This window comes from Ixodes scapularis, unplaced genomic scaffold, assembly GCF_016920785.2.
Source record: "Ixodes scapularis isolate PalLabHiFi unplaced genomic scaffold, ASM1692078v2 PGA_scaffold9__187_contigs__length_104089568, whole genome shotgun sequence".
Lineage (NCBI taxonomy): Eukaryota > Metazoa > Arthropoda > Arachnida > Ixodida > Ixodidae > Ixodes > Ixodes scapularis.
In genome coordinates, this window is record NW_024609884.1 from 10,456,413 (window position 1) to 10,473,271 (window position 16,859).

Below are 16,859 nucleotides of genomic sequence, written 5' to 3' on the forward strand. Positions count from 1 at the left end.
GTCGGCACTCGGTCCGCTGCTCTGAGTGAGCGACGATGCCTCTGGGAGGAGCAGTTGCCCTGGCCACAGAGGTCTACGTGCGGACCTACAAATGGATGGACAACCTGTTCAACTACGTTTTCGTGAGTTGCCATCATGGCATCATCGATGACCAGAATCGCGCTTTTCGGTTGTAAATGGCGTAACAGCTGAACGGTCAACAGGTCCGATTTTGTGAGGAGTGTGGCAAGCGAAGGGGTTGTGCCCTCGTCCCTGTTCACTTTCTTCCAGTGGCGTCGGAACAAGGGGTGGTTGGGGACAGTTATAGACTCAAGTATATTCAACGGTTCGGAGTATGAGAAAAGAATGTTCCCATCTCCCGAACACTTCCCATCCGACGCTACTGCTTTCTTCCGTGAATCTTCGAGATTCCCGACCTCTAAACCCCAATAAAGCTGTGTCAACATCCAGGGGCGGATCCAAGGGGGGGGGGGGGGGGGGGGGGTGGGGGGGCGGGGGGGTGGGGGGGAGGGGGGGGGGGGGGGGGGGGGGGGGGGGGCGACGGGGGGGGGCCGCCCCCCCCCCCCCCCTTCAACAAAGTCGACCCCCTCCCCCTCCCCCCCCCTTCTCGGTGCACAAGAAAGAATGGGAGAATAGTTCTTTTCAAATTTTCCGCCCCCCTTCAAAAAAAAAAAAAAAAAAAAAAAAAAAAAACGGAGTTCTGGATTCCGCCCCTGTCAACATTCTCTTTCATCCTCCAGATGATAGTCTTTCTGACTCACACTGCTAGTCTGTGTTAAACCGTAAGTCGTGTTTAGAGCGATGAAGTGAAACTGGATGTATTACGGCAAGCCAATCAACGATGCTCGCCTATTTTTCATTTATATATATATATATATATATATATATATATATATATATATATATATATATAAAATGCGCGTCACCGCGTGACGTCACGTCATTCGGACCGCCGTCTGCTTGAGTGTAAGTAAGCAAATAAATAACTAACACTCGGGGAATGCATACGGTGTCGACAATAACAGTCTGCATGACGTGGAGCAGCGTGACGTCCGTCGAGCTGAACCACGGCCGCTCGATCGCCGAGGCAGAATTATCAGCGGCCGTGGTTCAACTGTTTTCTTGACTCTTCGCTGCGAGTGCTGTAAGTAGCCTGCGGGGCGCTCCCGCCATGCGCGCAGGCGCGCCGCCAGAATGGCGAGCGGGAGAATTTCACTAGCGAGTCAGTGCGATGTAACTTTAATGGTGGGAATGTCCGAGACGGAGTGCACGTGTAAACAGACTGCGCAAAAAAAGAACAAACGACAAAAAAAGAAAAAAAAAAAAAAAGCCACTGACCCGTCTTAACCATCCGCTTGTTTCCTCGACTCACGTATAGACCGAGCTCCCTTGGCGCCTTCGCACCGACTGCGAATGCGGGTAAACCCATCATTAAAATCTGCCTGGCCACGGGAGCGAGTTCGCGAGGCGACGAAATTTGCGGGCACGAGTCGCAGCGCACGGTAGAAGCGAGCGCAGTCTCCATTCAGTTTGCTCGACCGAAACGCCTAATTTTCCGTTGTTCTTTTGTATACCGTATTGTTATTGTCTGTCCAGTTGTGGAGGGGAAAAAACATCCCGCAAACGTGACGATCGCAAGAGGAAACGCGAAAGTCAAGGCCGCGTGCGCCAGGTCTCAGCCGTTTGACCAAATGGGTCTGTGCCCGCAGTCAAGTATGACACTGGCAGGAACTACGAAGACAATACAGAATAAACTTTTTTTTTTTTTTTATGAGCATGCTTGGAGTTGAAACAAAAAAGCTTTTTGCGATTTTCTTATATAAAAAAAAAAAAGAGACAGAGAGAGAGAGAAGGAAAGTGTTTTATAAATCGTCACAAAAAGGCTATCATCTTCATATGGGCACCAGGAAGACTGCCGCTGATGTTTTTCACAGCGACTTGCCGACGTACCTCTTCAAAGGCACGTCGGCAGAGCGAGAGGTTATAGTCTTCCGGCTTGCATCATTGCCCACGTTTTGCTCAAAACGGCGCTAGATGCGCCCGAGACGCGCAGTGAATAGCCCTTCGTGAGAATAAATATTGTGTACATTCTGCGCCCCTGTCCCCTTAGTGCACTCAGAAGCCTGCGATAAAACCTTCGTGCAATTTAGCGTGTTTTTTTTTTTTTTTTTTTATATGCTGTTTTATTTTATTCTCCCCCGATATTGTGTCAGCTAACTAAAGCGGCAATGCACACCTTCAAAGACTTCTCATACCCGAATCATTTGTAAATAAAAACAAAAAGAATAAACATAGGCACGGACAGAACAGCACGAAAGATGTGCTGTTCTGTCCGTCCCTATGTTTATTCTTTCTGTTTTTATTTAACTTCACTTCACTTCGCTGGTCCCTTAGTCGCATCCCTCGACATTAGGGAGTTTTCCTAGACCGCGTTTTCCCCTCCGCTTAGCCCTCCGCAACGTAGAAGCCGCTACTGCGCCTGCGCGCCGATAGCCTTGACTGTAGAGTTCCGGGTATCGTAGCGGGTTGCGGATAGCGTTGCGGGACCGCCAAAACGATCTACGAAATCTCCCTATTGTCTAGCCGTTTTAATTTTACGGTGCGTCTTCTCCTGCCAGGAAGGGCATTACTTTTCTTACATGCAATGTACCGGTTTGTTTCGTAAATTGCATATTCATATTTTATTTCATTGAATGAAGACGGCGAGCAACGACGGGGGTTATTTATTTATTTACTTATTTATTTATTGCGATTCTGTTCGATCATGTATTCCGAGTTTATAAGCTCCGTGAGTCTCATCCTCCGCTTTGGATCGCTAAAAGCGCCCTGTTTATAATATTTCGCTTTTATTTGTTGACGCATCGTTAGCAACCCTCTCCCGCTGTCTTGGAGTCAAACAACTCACAGTGTGCCGCAAGGCACGCGGTTTTGTTTGAACACAAAGACAAAAACTCACCCTAATTTTGAGGGCAAAGAAGTGTTCGCTCGTGTATCCAGACAGTTACTTAGCAAACTTAACAGCCAACATCCATATCCACTCTGTCCACGCCAAGGCTGTATAGTGGAGCGAAAGTGTGTACATGCCTTACGGATCAATTACGTGTCACCTTTGCATCAATTCACTCTTTCGGCTTAATTGCTTTGGTCCCATTTAAAGCCCCTTGATGTGCTTGTTTGTCTTTCAGTATACGTCGAATGCGCCAATGCACGAGGCCGTGCCCCAGGCGACCCTTGGAAGCAAATGGTTGCGCGAAGTTAATGGTGGCGGAGCACTCGCTCGTGGTTCGCGGTCTCGCGCGTTCGCACAACAATGGTTGTCGATACATGTAAAAAAAAAAAAAAAAAAAGAAAAAAGAAAACTTAAAGCGCAAATTTTTTCAAGAGGCTTTAGCCCCCTGTGTGGTTTGCCGTTCGGACAACTGTGGTACTTCCTAAGCACAGATAACAGTCTCGACGTCTGCTCGACATCCGTAGCACACTAACAGCAATGCAAGCGGTTTTCCACTGCACTGCAACGGAAGACCTCTCATCGAGGACTCAGCTGAGACAAACAACAACAACGGGCGTGTGAAACTGTGCCATCCGCGCGATGATTTTCTCCCGTGCAAAGGTTCGAAAATTCCGCGACTCTCTGAATAGCTGCAGGGCGACATGGAAGCACCTAAACGCCAGTAATATAGCTTGAGGTCCCTGCCTGCCTATTCCCTGATTGGCGCCATAAACGTAAGTCGGCGATATCGCTGTAAGTAGCAGAAAGCCCGTAGTCGTGTCGGTCGCCGTTGGCGTGCTCCTCTGCCATAGGCTTTGGTGTCGGCTCTCTATCGAGACTCTTTCCCCTTTGGAAGGGCTCGCTTCCAGACGTCGGTTCACGATCTGAATCGCGTTTTCTGTTTCGCAGCGAAGCTTCGGACGATCGTTTCGTGCAAAGTGAACGTGAGTGTCATTAGATCGAACACATATCTTTCCCTTTGAAAAGTCTATTTTTACGTGGTACTACGACCCACTGCCTCCTCACGTTTTAATCGTCTACTGACCATCCTATTTTAACGGTAAATGATGACGTGAAAGCAACTAATTACAATTGCTAATGGCAAAAATTTAATAAATTAAAACATTGTCGAGCTTTACCGAAACATATTCTTTAAATTTTCATTTTGTGCGTGTGATCAAATATTTTATCCAACAAACTGGAATTTTGCTTTTTATCGATCTAAGTAATGAAAACCGAATGGTTATTTATGTAAACAGAGACTTCATTCATGATTCATTAGTGCTTTCGGAAATCCAAGGGCCCCTCTTTTCTCCCTGCATTCAACAATTTTGGTTGGCATCAATTACTACATTACTAAGCAATAGTAAATGTAATATGATTACTGTTGGTGTCACTCACGAAAATATAACTATTACCTAATAGCAATCAATACAACTATATTCCTGTCACTCAAGTTGGAAAGATATGCAATCGGCAGACAACATATAACCAGGGCCGTCTTTAATGCAGGTCATTGAAAAATCGGCCTGACTCCGTTTTTGGGACATTTGCTTGGAAAAATGGGCGGAGGTAGCTCAGGACTTGTGAGTAACTCTTACGCTTGTTTAATACAAAACACTAAACAAGAATAAATCTAGAATTCAGTTAATCAACAGTCGCGATTGTACAGTAACGTCCAAGTTGCGCCATACGTTGTACTGTCGAGAGCCATATGGTGAATATAACCCGAGATTGGAGCAGGAGGAAAAAGTTTGACAGGATCTGAAACATACCTGTCGTGTTCAGAAGTAGGCTGAATATGATCCACAATATCCGTAAATGACAATCGCACGTTTTTATTTTGAACTTGATGGCCGTATTTTTTTTTATAAACGGCCCATTTCGGCAAGCGCTCGGAGAGCAGCCAGCGAAGAGCACGTCAAATGCGGCGCATTCGTGACGTAGTCTGTCTCGGGATGAGCAAAGCTGCGGCGAGGCTGACGTCGTCAGGAGCCGTTCCAGCCACCGAAGCGGTCGAAGCACGCCAGCGTTGGGGCCACCGCACTAACCGCAAAGCTGCTTTCGTGTGCTGGGGCACACAAAAGAGAGTCCTGTTGAGAGGGGAGTATCTCTCCACTTTTCTCTTATGCTGGCCGTAGAGCTGTCAGGATGATGTCAGGTTCAAAGCATGTATAGTTCTAGGCGAGAACTATACATGCCGTAGACCTGTCAAAGTTCATAGACGCACATTACAAACGAGGCTTTAGCGACATTCACCAGGTGCTCTTTGCTAATCGTTTAATTCGTTTTAAAATTCCTTTTCGTGTCCTTTTTAACAAGATATTGGTGTGTTCAATCTGATACAGCTCCTTTGAACACGTACAGACCAAAAAATAAGCGCCGAAATTCCGGAGATGCCTCTTCGGCTGGTTGTTAATGAAAGCAGAACATGGCAGGAAGTTGTTTCCCAGTTTCTTCAAAAAGGTCTAGGGCAGAGGTGGCCAGCCGGACATATCCAAAGAGCCATAGAAAGCCGTAAGAAAAAAAAGAAAAGAAAAAGGTGTGATACTTTTTTTTTTAATTTGTTCTTTACAGTTGAATTTGGTGGCCACGGCGAATTCCACTCATAAAGCGATTGCTCAGTATTTTTATTTATTGTGAGTTCGCACTCGATAAGACAGAGACAATGTCCGAAGTGTACGTGATGGCACAAATATGACAAAACGCAAACTGTCTTTCGTTCTATATGTATTTCCTTCTGCTCTTTTTTTTTTTTAAATGGAAAAAGGGGGGGGGGGGGGGAGGGGGGGGGGCTGCCAGGGAACTGCGACAAGTACTTGGGCCTCCGAAGAGCCGCATGAGGCTCGCGCCACCCCTGGTCTAGGGCCTACACATCTCTCTCTGTCACTGCAGAATTCAAGCGAGTTGATCGGACTTCACGAGAGTCATCATGGAAGGGAATTTTTTTTTTTTCGATGGACATTAATGATCTCCATTACCTCCTGTCGACGGTTGTAAACTCTGAACAGAAAAAGAGGGTGCGTGAAAGGGTAGTTTGTTGCACCGGCGTTTTTAGCTGAAGTGTATCTGGATTCCTTGGGCTCTGTTGTGTCCGAAAGACATAGTGGTATACTCTTTTCATGAAGGTTTGTCGAACAGTCTAGAAACGTTGATCAGATCGGCAGCACCTGAACTACAGTTCACTGTAGAAAAGCGGCCCTAAAATGGTGTGTTTATTTATTTATTTATTTTTTTTTTAGATTTGCTGATTCATGCTGAAGAAGGGTTATGGTGAGAGTACGGCAAAAAAAAAAAAATCAAAACCGGTGGACACCACCGGTTTTTATTTTTTCTGCCGTGATGAGTTACCATTCAAAAACAGTGAAAGCGGGTGTTGTTAAGTCACTGATCAGGAATCCATTAGACGGGAAACGGAATAAATGGTCCCGGAATAAATGGTCCCGGAACAAATGGTCCCGGATTTAATGGTCCCAAGTAGAAACTATGAAAAAATGGTCCCAGATAATATCGCCAATGTGGCTACTACGTTTTCGGATAAATCCGATAAAATCCAATAACACTCGCTGAATTTTGAGACTGCCGGTTACACGAACTCGACCGGTTTTTATATTTTTTTTCTGGGAAGCTCAGAAATGTTTTGCTTTTTGGAAATCTAATGCACCTATAAAGGCATCGAGCTCCGCTCGATTTGTGTGCTACTACTACGCGTCATGACGAGATGGAAGTAATTCGAGTTTCATGGCTTCAACAGTATGACTAGGTGGGGTTGCATTCACTCGATCGACTGACGTTTTAGTGAACGCCCACATTTCACCGAAAAACACTTCAGCGAATAGTCGTCCGCCGCAAAGCGGCGTTTACGGGGGGGGGGGGGGGGGGGGGGGGGGGGTAGGGCAAAGTGGGTTCACACTTTTATAATGAGCCGCCGCAGACTGTCGCTGCAAAGCGGCGTAAAGCGCGATCCAAACCAACGCTTCTTTTTGCGCCTGTAAGTCGTGCGGCTGCGGATGTGACGTATTTTCGTGACGTCGCGCCGCTTCTTCGCTCCTTCCGGGCGCGCATAAAAAAGTTGGTTGATTTCAACTTCTTTCTCAACGCGCACAAAAACGCGCGGTGACGTAGTAGGACGCTCCTGTGTCCCGGCCAATCGGTGGAGGGCAAGCTAGTTCCGGCTCCGCGTTTCTTGCCGTCAGGCTGCCCTCTCCTCCCCCCCTTTTATTCTCTTCCAACATGACAACGCGATCTCTCTCTCTCTTTCTCTCGCCGTCTGGCCGGCCAGTCTGTCGCAGTTGCACTTTGCTTGTGCGCTCGTGCCGAAGTTTCGCCCGTCCAAACCAAAGCGCACGGTTCTGACTCAGAAAGCGCGCCCGGAAACAGCAAAAACGCCACGAAATGCGTCACATCCGCAGCCGCACGACCTACAGGCGCAAAAAGAAGCGTTGGTTTGGATCGCGCTTAAGCGCTGCGCGGAAGGGGGTGGGGTGGGAGGGGGAGGGGGGGTTAACACGCGATTCGCTGAAATGTCGCTGTTTGCTAAAACGTCATTCGTTCATGTGAAATGGACCGGTGATAACTCCTATAATATCGTATAAGGTCACTAAATTAACAGTTATGAGATAACTGTAGGATAGTATTCATTTCGAAAATATTCTGACGATTTTGAATAAAATTAAGTTCAATTAACCCGACCACTTTCTTCAAAGTAACCGGCCTCAAAATATAGACGAGATCCTTCATTCCACCAGGAATTCACTGATTGAATAACGGATGAAATATATTGCATGGTATATCTTAGTTTCAAGACATCCTTCTTACAGGATCATTTTTTCCTATCTTGTACTTAGAACCATTAGCATTTGTTCCCACACCCCCCTTAGACAGGTCTTGGAGAAGACTGAGAAGTGCCGGTTATTAGGATGGGTTCGTCAAAAGGCAATTATCTCTACAAATCGCAGACAAAAGTGAAATTATCTCTACAAATCGCAAACGAAAGTGAAAGAACAAAAATCAAAGAACAAGTTTGCTGTAATCCCGTATTATCATAGAATACCACGTAACTTGAAAGCATGTGCCAAAAGGTTCGCTGTATAGATGCAGTTTGAAAAATTAAATTTTAGATTGAGTAGACTCACGCCTTATCAAGTGAGTGCAAAATGCCCATCGTGAGAAGTCGGTCCCCTGCGAAAATGGTGTGGTCTCTGGCTTGACTGAGCCCAAAAGAAACGTAAATAATAACGCAGCTAATTCGGAAATAACTATACATGTTCACGAATTCAATAATTGTGGTCCACACTGGTCGTGAGCAGAAATAGTACCAGAGAGGTAAATAATATCAAAAGAGTCGGAAGAGAGACAATCCGGATAAAATCTATAGGAAACGGTCAGCTTATACAATCTTGTGCGCAGCAAGGACGAGGAGAAAAGAAGAGAACAGGACGCAACAAGGGCCACTTGTTGTGTCCTGTTCTCTTCTTTGTCCCCGTTCTTGTTGCGCACAAGATTGTATAAGATGTCAAACCAACTCGCCCAAACAACTACTCTCCTTGTAACTGTCAGGCTTCTTTGCAGCTTGGTGGTAATTCTAAAAAAAAAAAAAAAAAAAAAAAAAAAAAAAAAGTTTTTGCAACTTTAATGGTTTCGTTTTAGTAAGAATGATTTGGTGTTGGTTGTCCTTTTATAATATTTTTTTAATAGAAGTTGGGGGGGGGGGGGGGCGAAATGCGGGGTCAACCTTGCAGCTTTGTTGTGCGTCACGTTTAAGAGAATCGTGTTACTACCTTTTTTTTTAATGTGACTTCTTAAAAAGCAAAGCAACCCAAAAGCTTTTTTTTTTTTTTTGTACAATCTAAAGTTAATTGTTTTCTAGTTTTTTGTGTTTTTTTTTAAGTAAATGTGTGTTGTTGTTTTTTTTGTTTTTTTTTTTGCGTGTCCTTGAAAAACAGGATGTTCTGCACATGGTTGAAAAAAAACCTAGACTGCGGATAAACGTTTCGTTTTTTTTTTGTTCATGTTCTGCAGTCTGGTGGCGTCATGGATCCGTGTAAGGAGAGTGATTAATGTTTAACTGAGTTAGAGGCGTTGTCTCTCCCTGTTGCTTTGTCTGCCGCTGTCAAAAATTTCCTCGGTCTATGCCAGTCTCTGGTTAAATTCCTCATGGTAAACTTCCACGGGCTCGCCTGCGCAAAAACTGTATTTTCGTTTTCTGAGAGACTCGCGAGGCATAATCTCAAAACAAGACTCGATTTACGGGTGTCATACAACCCCCAGAGAACAAACTCATTTCGCTGCATTTTACTACGATCTTGAAACAGAAGTGGACTACGCAAGATGTAGGTGCACGTCTCGCGCGTGCGTGTGCATGCCAGCGCGTATGTGTATGTGAGAGAGAGAGAGAATTCAGAGGCACGTCACATTAGGGAAGCATCTGTCCAATATGGGATTCGCGCTTTCATTGGCTTCTGTAATGTTTCTGTACCGAACCAGTTACTCCCTTATATTCATACAGTTTGTCGATTATGCTATCGAAAAATTGACTTTGCCTGCCATTTAACACTCCTCTCGAACCGCATTTGTGGTTGTGAACGGTGTTGTTGCTGAGCCTCGGTCCCCGTACTTGAGTGCTGTGCTTTCTATTGTGGCGGATAATTTCCCCGCAGATCAAGCCTTCCACGATGCCGCTCTACGAGCCCGACTTGCCGTTCGAGGAGGCCACCTTCGGTATGGGCTGCTTCTGGGCGCCAGAGTCGATGTTCGGCTGCTCCAAAGGGGTGCTCAGGACTCGGGTCGGCTTTGCAGGCGGGGCCAAGAAAGACCCGACCTACCGTTCTTTGTAAGTCGACTTCGCACGTATCCGGAAAATTGTACTTGGCGCACGTTGAATCGTCACTCACAAGCGGAAACTTCATATCGATCACATTTAAAGAAAGAAACTTATTCTAATAAAAATATTAATTCAATCGGACCATCGATCAGAATTTATTTGAGTGAGAAAAGGCTAAAGTAGGAAAAAAAAAATACCACCGACCGCTATTTCGGCCGCTACCTCGGCAGTAGCGAAATGTGGCCGTCCACTCCAGTACTCCGCAGACGAACTAAGGGAGCGAAAGAACGACATTCATGCTTTTGCATTCACAACTCATGAGAAGGGCTTGGGTGTCCTTGGAACTTTTTTTTTTTCTGGAGAAGGTGGCGTGTTTCTTCTCACTTGTGCCTAGATCACCAATATAAAAAATACAAACTGCAAACTATTTCAACGTCAAAATCATTGTACTGCCCCTTTAGCTTATGATGCATAGCATCCGAAGAGGATGCATCCACATGCAAAGTTTTCCTGTTGTGTTTCGAAACATTGGGTTTTCGCGGGAGAACATACATATCTTCTGGTGAAAGAGTTGAGTTTAGCGAACACGACGCACATTTCCTTGTCAAATGAAAGTCAACGCACCATTCAAATCATATTCATATTCAGCAAACCTTGCTCCGCCGTAATGCCACACCTGAGACTATTTGAAACCTTTTGTTGGGCATTGCCCAAAAAAAAAAAAACATTTATACTCGTAAAAAAACAAAAAAAAAGCACGCTGTTTGTTGAAATAACAGCACTTTTTGAACGTGGACCAATGCCCAGCGGTGCCGCTTGTTGAATATATTCTTCTGTTGCGGGTCGGAGACATTCAAGTGCATATTCGTTGAAGGAACTACGCCAATGTCATCCCAAAAAGAGAACTGGTGAACTGTAGAGGCTACGGCCTCCGCGACCCAATAAGAGCGTTGGAGTGAGTCACGTGACACCACGTCACGGGGGCGTTCGTGTCACTACGCCAAATGCGAGGCTCGAAGGAACCGGCTGCCGTCCGCTGGCCAAGAGTCGTCTGCTGCGAAACCAACCAACTTCGGGGATGAACGGCCACCGCCGTAACATTGCCGTCCGCTTGAGTATAGCGAGCTCTACGGGAAACGGTTCGTGAGACAACCACACGCTCGATTTACCCGCGCGAATCTGTGGTGGGTGCTAACGCCATGGCAATGTGACAATCTGAGCGGAAGCGGTCGATCAAGGGCTGCGATCGTTCCAACAGCGTTCAAAAGTCACATATTTCTCGGAAAGGGTTGATCCCAAGTTTCGCTGAAAAGTAACATGTCTTCCTATTTCTTCCGTGTGGTGTAGCGTGTAGATACAGACGTACACGCGCGACTTCAATTGCCGTTAAAAGAGAAAGAAGCCTAGAACAACATTATGTTGCGGACGGCGCTGTTGGTGTGGCGGTAACGAGGCCTCCGTAGCTTCGACCATGGAGTGTTGCCACGTGCCTTGCTCCGACATCCCTTATTGGGTCGCAGAGGCCGCAGCCTCCACAGTTTGCCAAGTTATCGTGAAACGGAGTGTAGTTTGATTACTATTGCATTGTCTTCATGACACCAAGATAATCCAGTGCAAAATCAGTAGACATGCAAGGTATAACCTTCCAAAAACCTTCGATTTTTGGTAATCTTGCTTATGTGACCGAGAAGATACGCAGGCTTAGCCTCCAACATACTGAGTTTCGTTTCATAGTCAAATCAGGCAACTGTTGGCCTGTAACGTTGTAGCACCACTGTCGCTCATGACTGAAAGCTGCTCAACGGAAAGGGTATTTTGTTTTGCACAGTGAGCGTGGCTAGCATCTACAAAATAAATGAAACCTGCCGTCAATGATGCGTGTGTACATTGTTTGCTCCTTTTGGACGATCTATTGGCCTATATGTATCATCGCAACGAACTAAGCCATTAAACTAAGACTGCCGTATCTGCAGGGGTGACCACACGGAGGTAACTCGCGTCGAATACGACCCCGAGGTGACCAACTTTAAAGAGCTGTTGGATCTGTTTTGGGCCCATCACAACCCTACCAAGGACTCTTCAATGACCCAGTACATGTCGGCCATCTTCTACCACGATGACGCGCAGAGAAAGGCTGCAGAGGACTCACTCAAAACTACGCAGAAGGGCTTCCGGGCACCTGTGGTCACGAAAATACTCAAACTGGAAATCTTCTACGATGCTGAGGAGTGAGTAGCAGTTCCTCAACCCTTGTTGAGATTGTCTACCCGTCCTTTGTATGCACTCTATAGACTCTAGTGGCTCTTGATTATATCGATGGAACCCCTAAACGGGTGGTTTTTAGTTTGTTAAAATTCGCTTGTAATCTCAGTCATCTGCACAAATTGATTTCTCAGTTTTACATGAAAATGCTTTGGAAACTTTCTGAACGCAGGAGTGAGACGACGTTACTTCGGCCGCAGCACTGGCAGCTTTGTATTGCAGTGAAACTGTTGCCAGTTTGTCGGGCTATGAAGAAAAACACGTCCTTGCGGCGTATCCAGACGTTCAAGTTGAGGACAGAGCGAGGCGCGCCGCATGAATTTTGACTTCCTATGGGAAATGCTGATGGCTCAGAGGCGTGCATAACATCTAAGTCGTAAACGTGTTGAAGCAGAATGTCACGCACACAAGTAGAGCAAAGAAGCGATCGTCAGAATTTTCTGTTTTAAAGCGATAGCTTTATGGGCGACACTTTGCAGAGATTTAGTCCTCGTCACTTCTCGTCGCCGCGCACGCGAAAAATGGAAAAACGTTTCCTCTCTCCCCTCTTCCCGCGAGAGGAGAGAGAAGATCGTACTCCACGTCCGTGCCGCGCGAAGCGAGCGAAGACAAGCAAAGAGGGGAGTCCTGGCGTCCCGCCAAGAATTGCGCAACGAAGGGCGAATCTTCGTGTCGTCTGCTTGAAAGACTTGTTTTCCAACATTCCTCGCGTTATGCGAAGTCCCACTTTTGCATGCAGTATCCAGTTGCTACGGGTAATGTTAGATGGTTTTAGAAACGTACACTGCGCTTACCCACTCCACTTACTTCACGAATGACATGGTGGAAGTCGTCAGTGGCATCCACGACACCAACCACGACGGCTATGAGAATTAATCACGTCACACCTCCGTCCTCCGGTACGTAACGGCACCATTCCACCCGCATTGCGCTACTGTGCTACAGCTATCGATTTCGTTTCTTCGCACATTGTGGGCGAAAAATACGACTTTTTTTTTTTCTCACGGAATCGAAAGGTCAGCTGTCATCAAAACTACTAGTGTGATGGAAAGTGTTCATTCGGGACACACTTTAGGTAATTTTTTTTACCCGCCAATATCCTTTCAAAGTAAATAAATAAATTAAAAAAGACGCATACGTCTTCCTTTGGGAAACGCTAACGCTGACCCCTTCACTTTTCTCTTTTGGCTTTTTCTTCTGCTTCCTCTATTTTTTGCTGCCTCCTTTTGGCCTCGTCACGGTGTCAGTGTTTGCGTTTCCTGCAGTAGGATGTTTGTGGTGTTTTCCAAGGGTCATGCTAATGGATTCCCTAAGAATCCACCAATGGATCTTCCTGTCATTTTTGTGACCCCTTTTCTGTACTCTGCCTGTCGGAGTACGTCGACGCCCTTGGATATGGTCATCCATATTACTCGTGGAAAGAGCCACATCCATACCCACTCGTGGAAGGAACCGCATCCATATCACTCGTGGAGGGAACCGTATCCATCGTTTTAACTACACACACACACCACAACCCACGCACCGCTCTACGGAAACCCAGAGCGAAGAACAACCGGCGTCGGCAGAGCGGCAACTGAGCACGCCCGCATTTCACCGCGCCGCGGCGTAGCGCGGCGCCTCCTCCTCTCTGGTTCCAAGCCAGCTGTGCGCTTGACAGGCGAAAACGAAAGGGCTCCTTTCGACGAAAACTCGGCGGTGCCTGTCAGTTTGTCAGCGCCGGGGAGAGAGGGAGCTAGAGGTTGACGCGTGCTGACGTCAGCGCTTCGGACCAATGGGAGCGTCCCACGCGTCACCCTCTCCCCCTCCTTTTCCCTCTCTCCGCGGCGCTGACAAACGAGACACCGCCCAATTTTCGTCGAAACAAGCGTTCTAATGCTAACGCATTAAAAAAATGCCCATGTCATGTTTGCGCGAACAGTGTCGCGCAGTATGCACTATGCGGAGCGCAAGTTCGTCTGCTCCTTGCGTAGGGTTGCATTGACGTCAGAACGCTGAGCTCTGATTGGGTCTGATTAAAAGGATAGTGGGTACACCTCAAAGCTAGCTGCCTTGAGGTCTACCCACTATCCTGCCAATCGGAGCCAATCACAGTTCGGCGTTCTGACGTGACCGCAACCTCTGCGAAAGGAGCAGACGAACTACCGCCGCGTGCTTTGACTGCCTCTGCGCGCTTGAGGTGAACGAGACGCCGAAGCGTTGTCGAAAGTAAAAAGCTCGCGCAGGAGGCGGGACCACCGAAGCTCCTCCCTGCCGTTCTCACCTTGTCAGTAACCATAGTGCTATTCCTGCAGCCAGCGGTTGAACTGCGTGGTGACTCCCCGAGTACTACCTCTCCCGGGGAAGTTATCCCAGCCGGTCTATAGCCGCTGACAGGTTAAGAGCTACTAGAAGCTCCACCCACCTCTCTCCCCTTTGGCAGAGTGAACGCTAGGATGGAGGCGACCTCCTCTCCAGCATTCGCTCTGCCGAAGTGGAAAGAGGTGGGAGGAACTTCCACTTTATTCTTAACCTGGCACAGACTACAGTATGCAAAATAACCGCCTCGATTGATCTGAGCGCGAGAGGCTATATATCAATTTCACTGGTACTCAGTAACGCTTGCATCTCTTATCGCGATCCTATAATTCATTGGTTTGTATGAAGGTAGTAGCCCAGGAAGTAGTTACCCGAACGTGTAGATAAAACGTATTCAGCGATATAAGTAAGCTACACACTTGTTTTTTTTTTTTTTCGTTTCAGGTATCACCAGAAGTACCGCCTTCAGAGACAGACAGCGCTCTACAAGAGCCTGCAAGACTCTGGCATGAAGGATGTCACCAAGAGTCATGTAGCGACGCGACTGAATGGCTACGTGGGGGGTTTTGGCACGATGGAAGCCTTCGAGGCCGAATGGCAGCAACTGGGGCTGTCCAGCGAGCAGGCCAACGCAGTCCGTGCCCTTATTCGGAAGGGGGGCTCCAAGTGAATCGTTTATCGGTCGGGGGTTGGTGCGCGGTTGAAGCAGAGTCGAAAGGACTGAATCGCAGCCGCCCCAAAGTGCTGAGTGTTACAATGAGTGCCAGCGTTATTAAAATTTGCTCTTCATTTTTTTAAAGAAATTACTTATTGGCAAAATGGCAGTTATCTTCGTCCGTGACGTAACATCTGTTAGTTACATTACATCTCTTCGCAACATAAATCATACATAGACCACGGCAGGCAATGTATAAGCATGCACAAAGCACATAGAAGCATACATGCGATTAAGTAAACATACTTAATCGCATTTAAGATTAATTAATCGTAATTAGACTTACGAGCGGAATAGCGGGAATCGAACCCTGGACCGTGCGGTCCGCAGCCCGACGCTTTTGCATAACGCCACAATAAACTTGTTTTTTTAGTAATACGAAGGAGTCCCAATGATAAAATCACATGCACGAACGACAAACTATCTGCGTGTATGAAATTCAATATTCTTTCACGTTCTCAAGAATGTCCAGGATTGCCGTCCATTCAAGTGGACATTCAATCCAGCGTGACTTCAGGAAGGGTCACGAGCTGGTGAACGGGAAAGAAGGCAGCCGGACTTGGTGAGCCCAGCTGACTCCCGACTAACTGAGCGTAGGTCCAATATCCAGTCACTGCATGCCCCACGTGATCTCACGGCGTCACGAGACGGATCATAACTATAAAAACGGATAGCGCAGCGGGCGTACCCGAGGGCCCTACACGTCAGAAGAAGCCCATAGAGACCTCACGTACACATTCCTAAATCGATTTGATCGTCCTGATAATCCTGGGGAGCACATGAGTGTGTCGTGAGTGCAACGCATCCGACACCACCCAAAGCTCCCCGTAACTAAGCGTGACAAATGATGACGCGCACATGACACCTTCTGTGCTCCCCGGGTGTATCAGAACAACCAATATATATTTCATTTTTAGTTGCTCTGTGCGATATGCTCCGGTGGAATAGCCCGCGGTAGGGAGAAAACACAGGGACACAGGCACAGCAACCGTCAGAGCTCAAGGTCCAGAAGCACGCAACAAGACTAAACTGGGAGACCCCCTGGGCCCTGGCCACCAAAATTACAGCTGATCAGGTCGCGAGCGGTCGTGCATGAGGCTCACCACGTCGCCGGTTTCTCGCACTTTTCTTCTTCGGTGAAAAACAAAATTAGTGGAGACATCTCAACCGTAGCCGTCACGATGAAGCTATAGTGCCAGTAAATAAGCTACACTTCACAGTAACGACACTTGGCCATAATATGGCTCAAAACCATTGTTGCCATGTTATTGAAGCTTTATCTGAAATCACAGGAAACGCTCTTCCGTCCTCCACAAATGTTTAAACAGTTCGCGACAAAGCAAAGCAAAGCTTTCTAACACCGAATCTAATGCTGAGGAAGTCGCACTTTTGAATCATGACGATCGGCAGTTGTGTCTGCTCCGCACAAGTACCAAGATGGGGGCGCCCACAACAATGTCGCGGGGAAGAAGCAAGTGCCAGCGTTCGCTGTCGCGCGTCGCTTTCTGCGCGAGCCTTTTTCCGACCCTGCAAGACGAAGCAGCCGCTTACACTAAAGCCCCTCGATATGTTGGTGTTTGTCTTGCAAGAAGCGGCAAATGCAAGTGCACGAGGCCCGTGTCTCGAACGGCCCTTGGAAGCAAATGGCGGCGCAGCACTGAAAATGAGCGGCCCTTGGAAGCGAATGGCGGCAAGCACCCGCTCGTGCGGCACGTGTCTTGCGTGTTTCCAGAACAATGGTTGACGGTACTTGTAAAAAACGCCATTGTCAA

General features: G+C 47.2%; 1 protein-coding gene across 1 annotated transcript; it reads left to right on the forward strand.

The window, feature by feature from the left end:
• On the forward strand, nt 1–15,168 carry LOC8031934 (peptide methionine sulfoxide reductase). Its single transcript, XM_002407861.5, has 4 exons — nt 1–122; nt 9,649–9,821; nt 11,786–12,040; nt 14,817–15,168. The coding sequence occupies exons 1-4, from the start codon at nt 36–38 to the stop codon at nt 15,040–15,042; spliced, it is 741 nt and encodes a 246-aa protein (XP_002407905.4). The 5' UTR covers nt 1–35; the 3' UTR covers nt 15,043–15,168.
• Nucleotides 15,169–16,859: the final 1,691 nt, after the last annotated feature.

Bases quoted from the DNA above. Each gene is read 5' to 3' on its own strand.
- LOC8031934 (XM_002407861.5), top strand. From the start codon at position 36: ATGCCTCTGGGAGGAGCAGTTGCCCTGGCCACAGAGGTCTACGTGCGG. The intron at 9,822-11,785 runs GTAAGTCGACTT...CCGTATCTGCAG, and splicing joins GACCCGACCTACCGTTCTTT to GGGTGACCACACGGAGGTAA. The intron at 12,041-14,816 runs GTGAGTAGCAGT...TTTTCGTTTCAG, and splicing joins ATCTTCTACGATGCTGAGGA to GTATCACCAGAAGTACCGCC.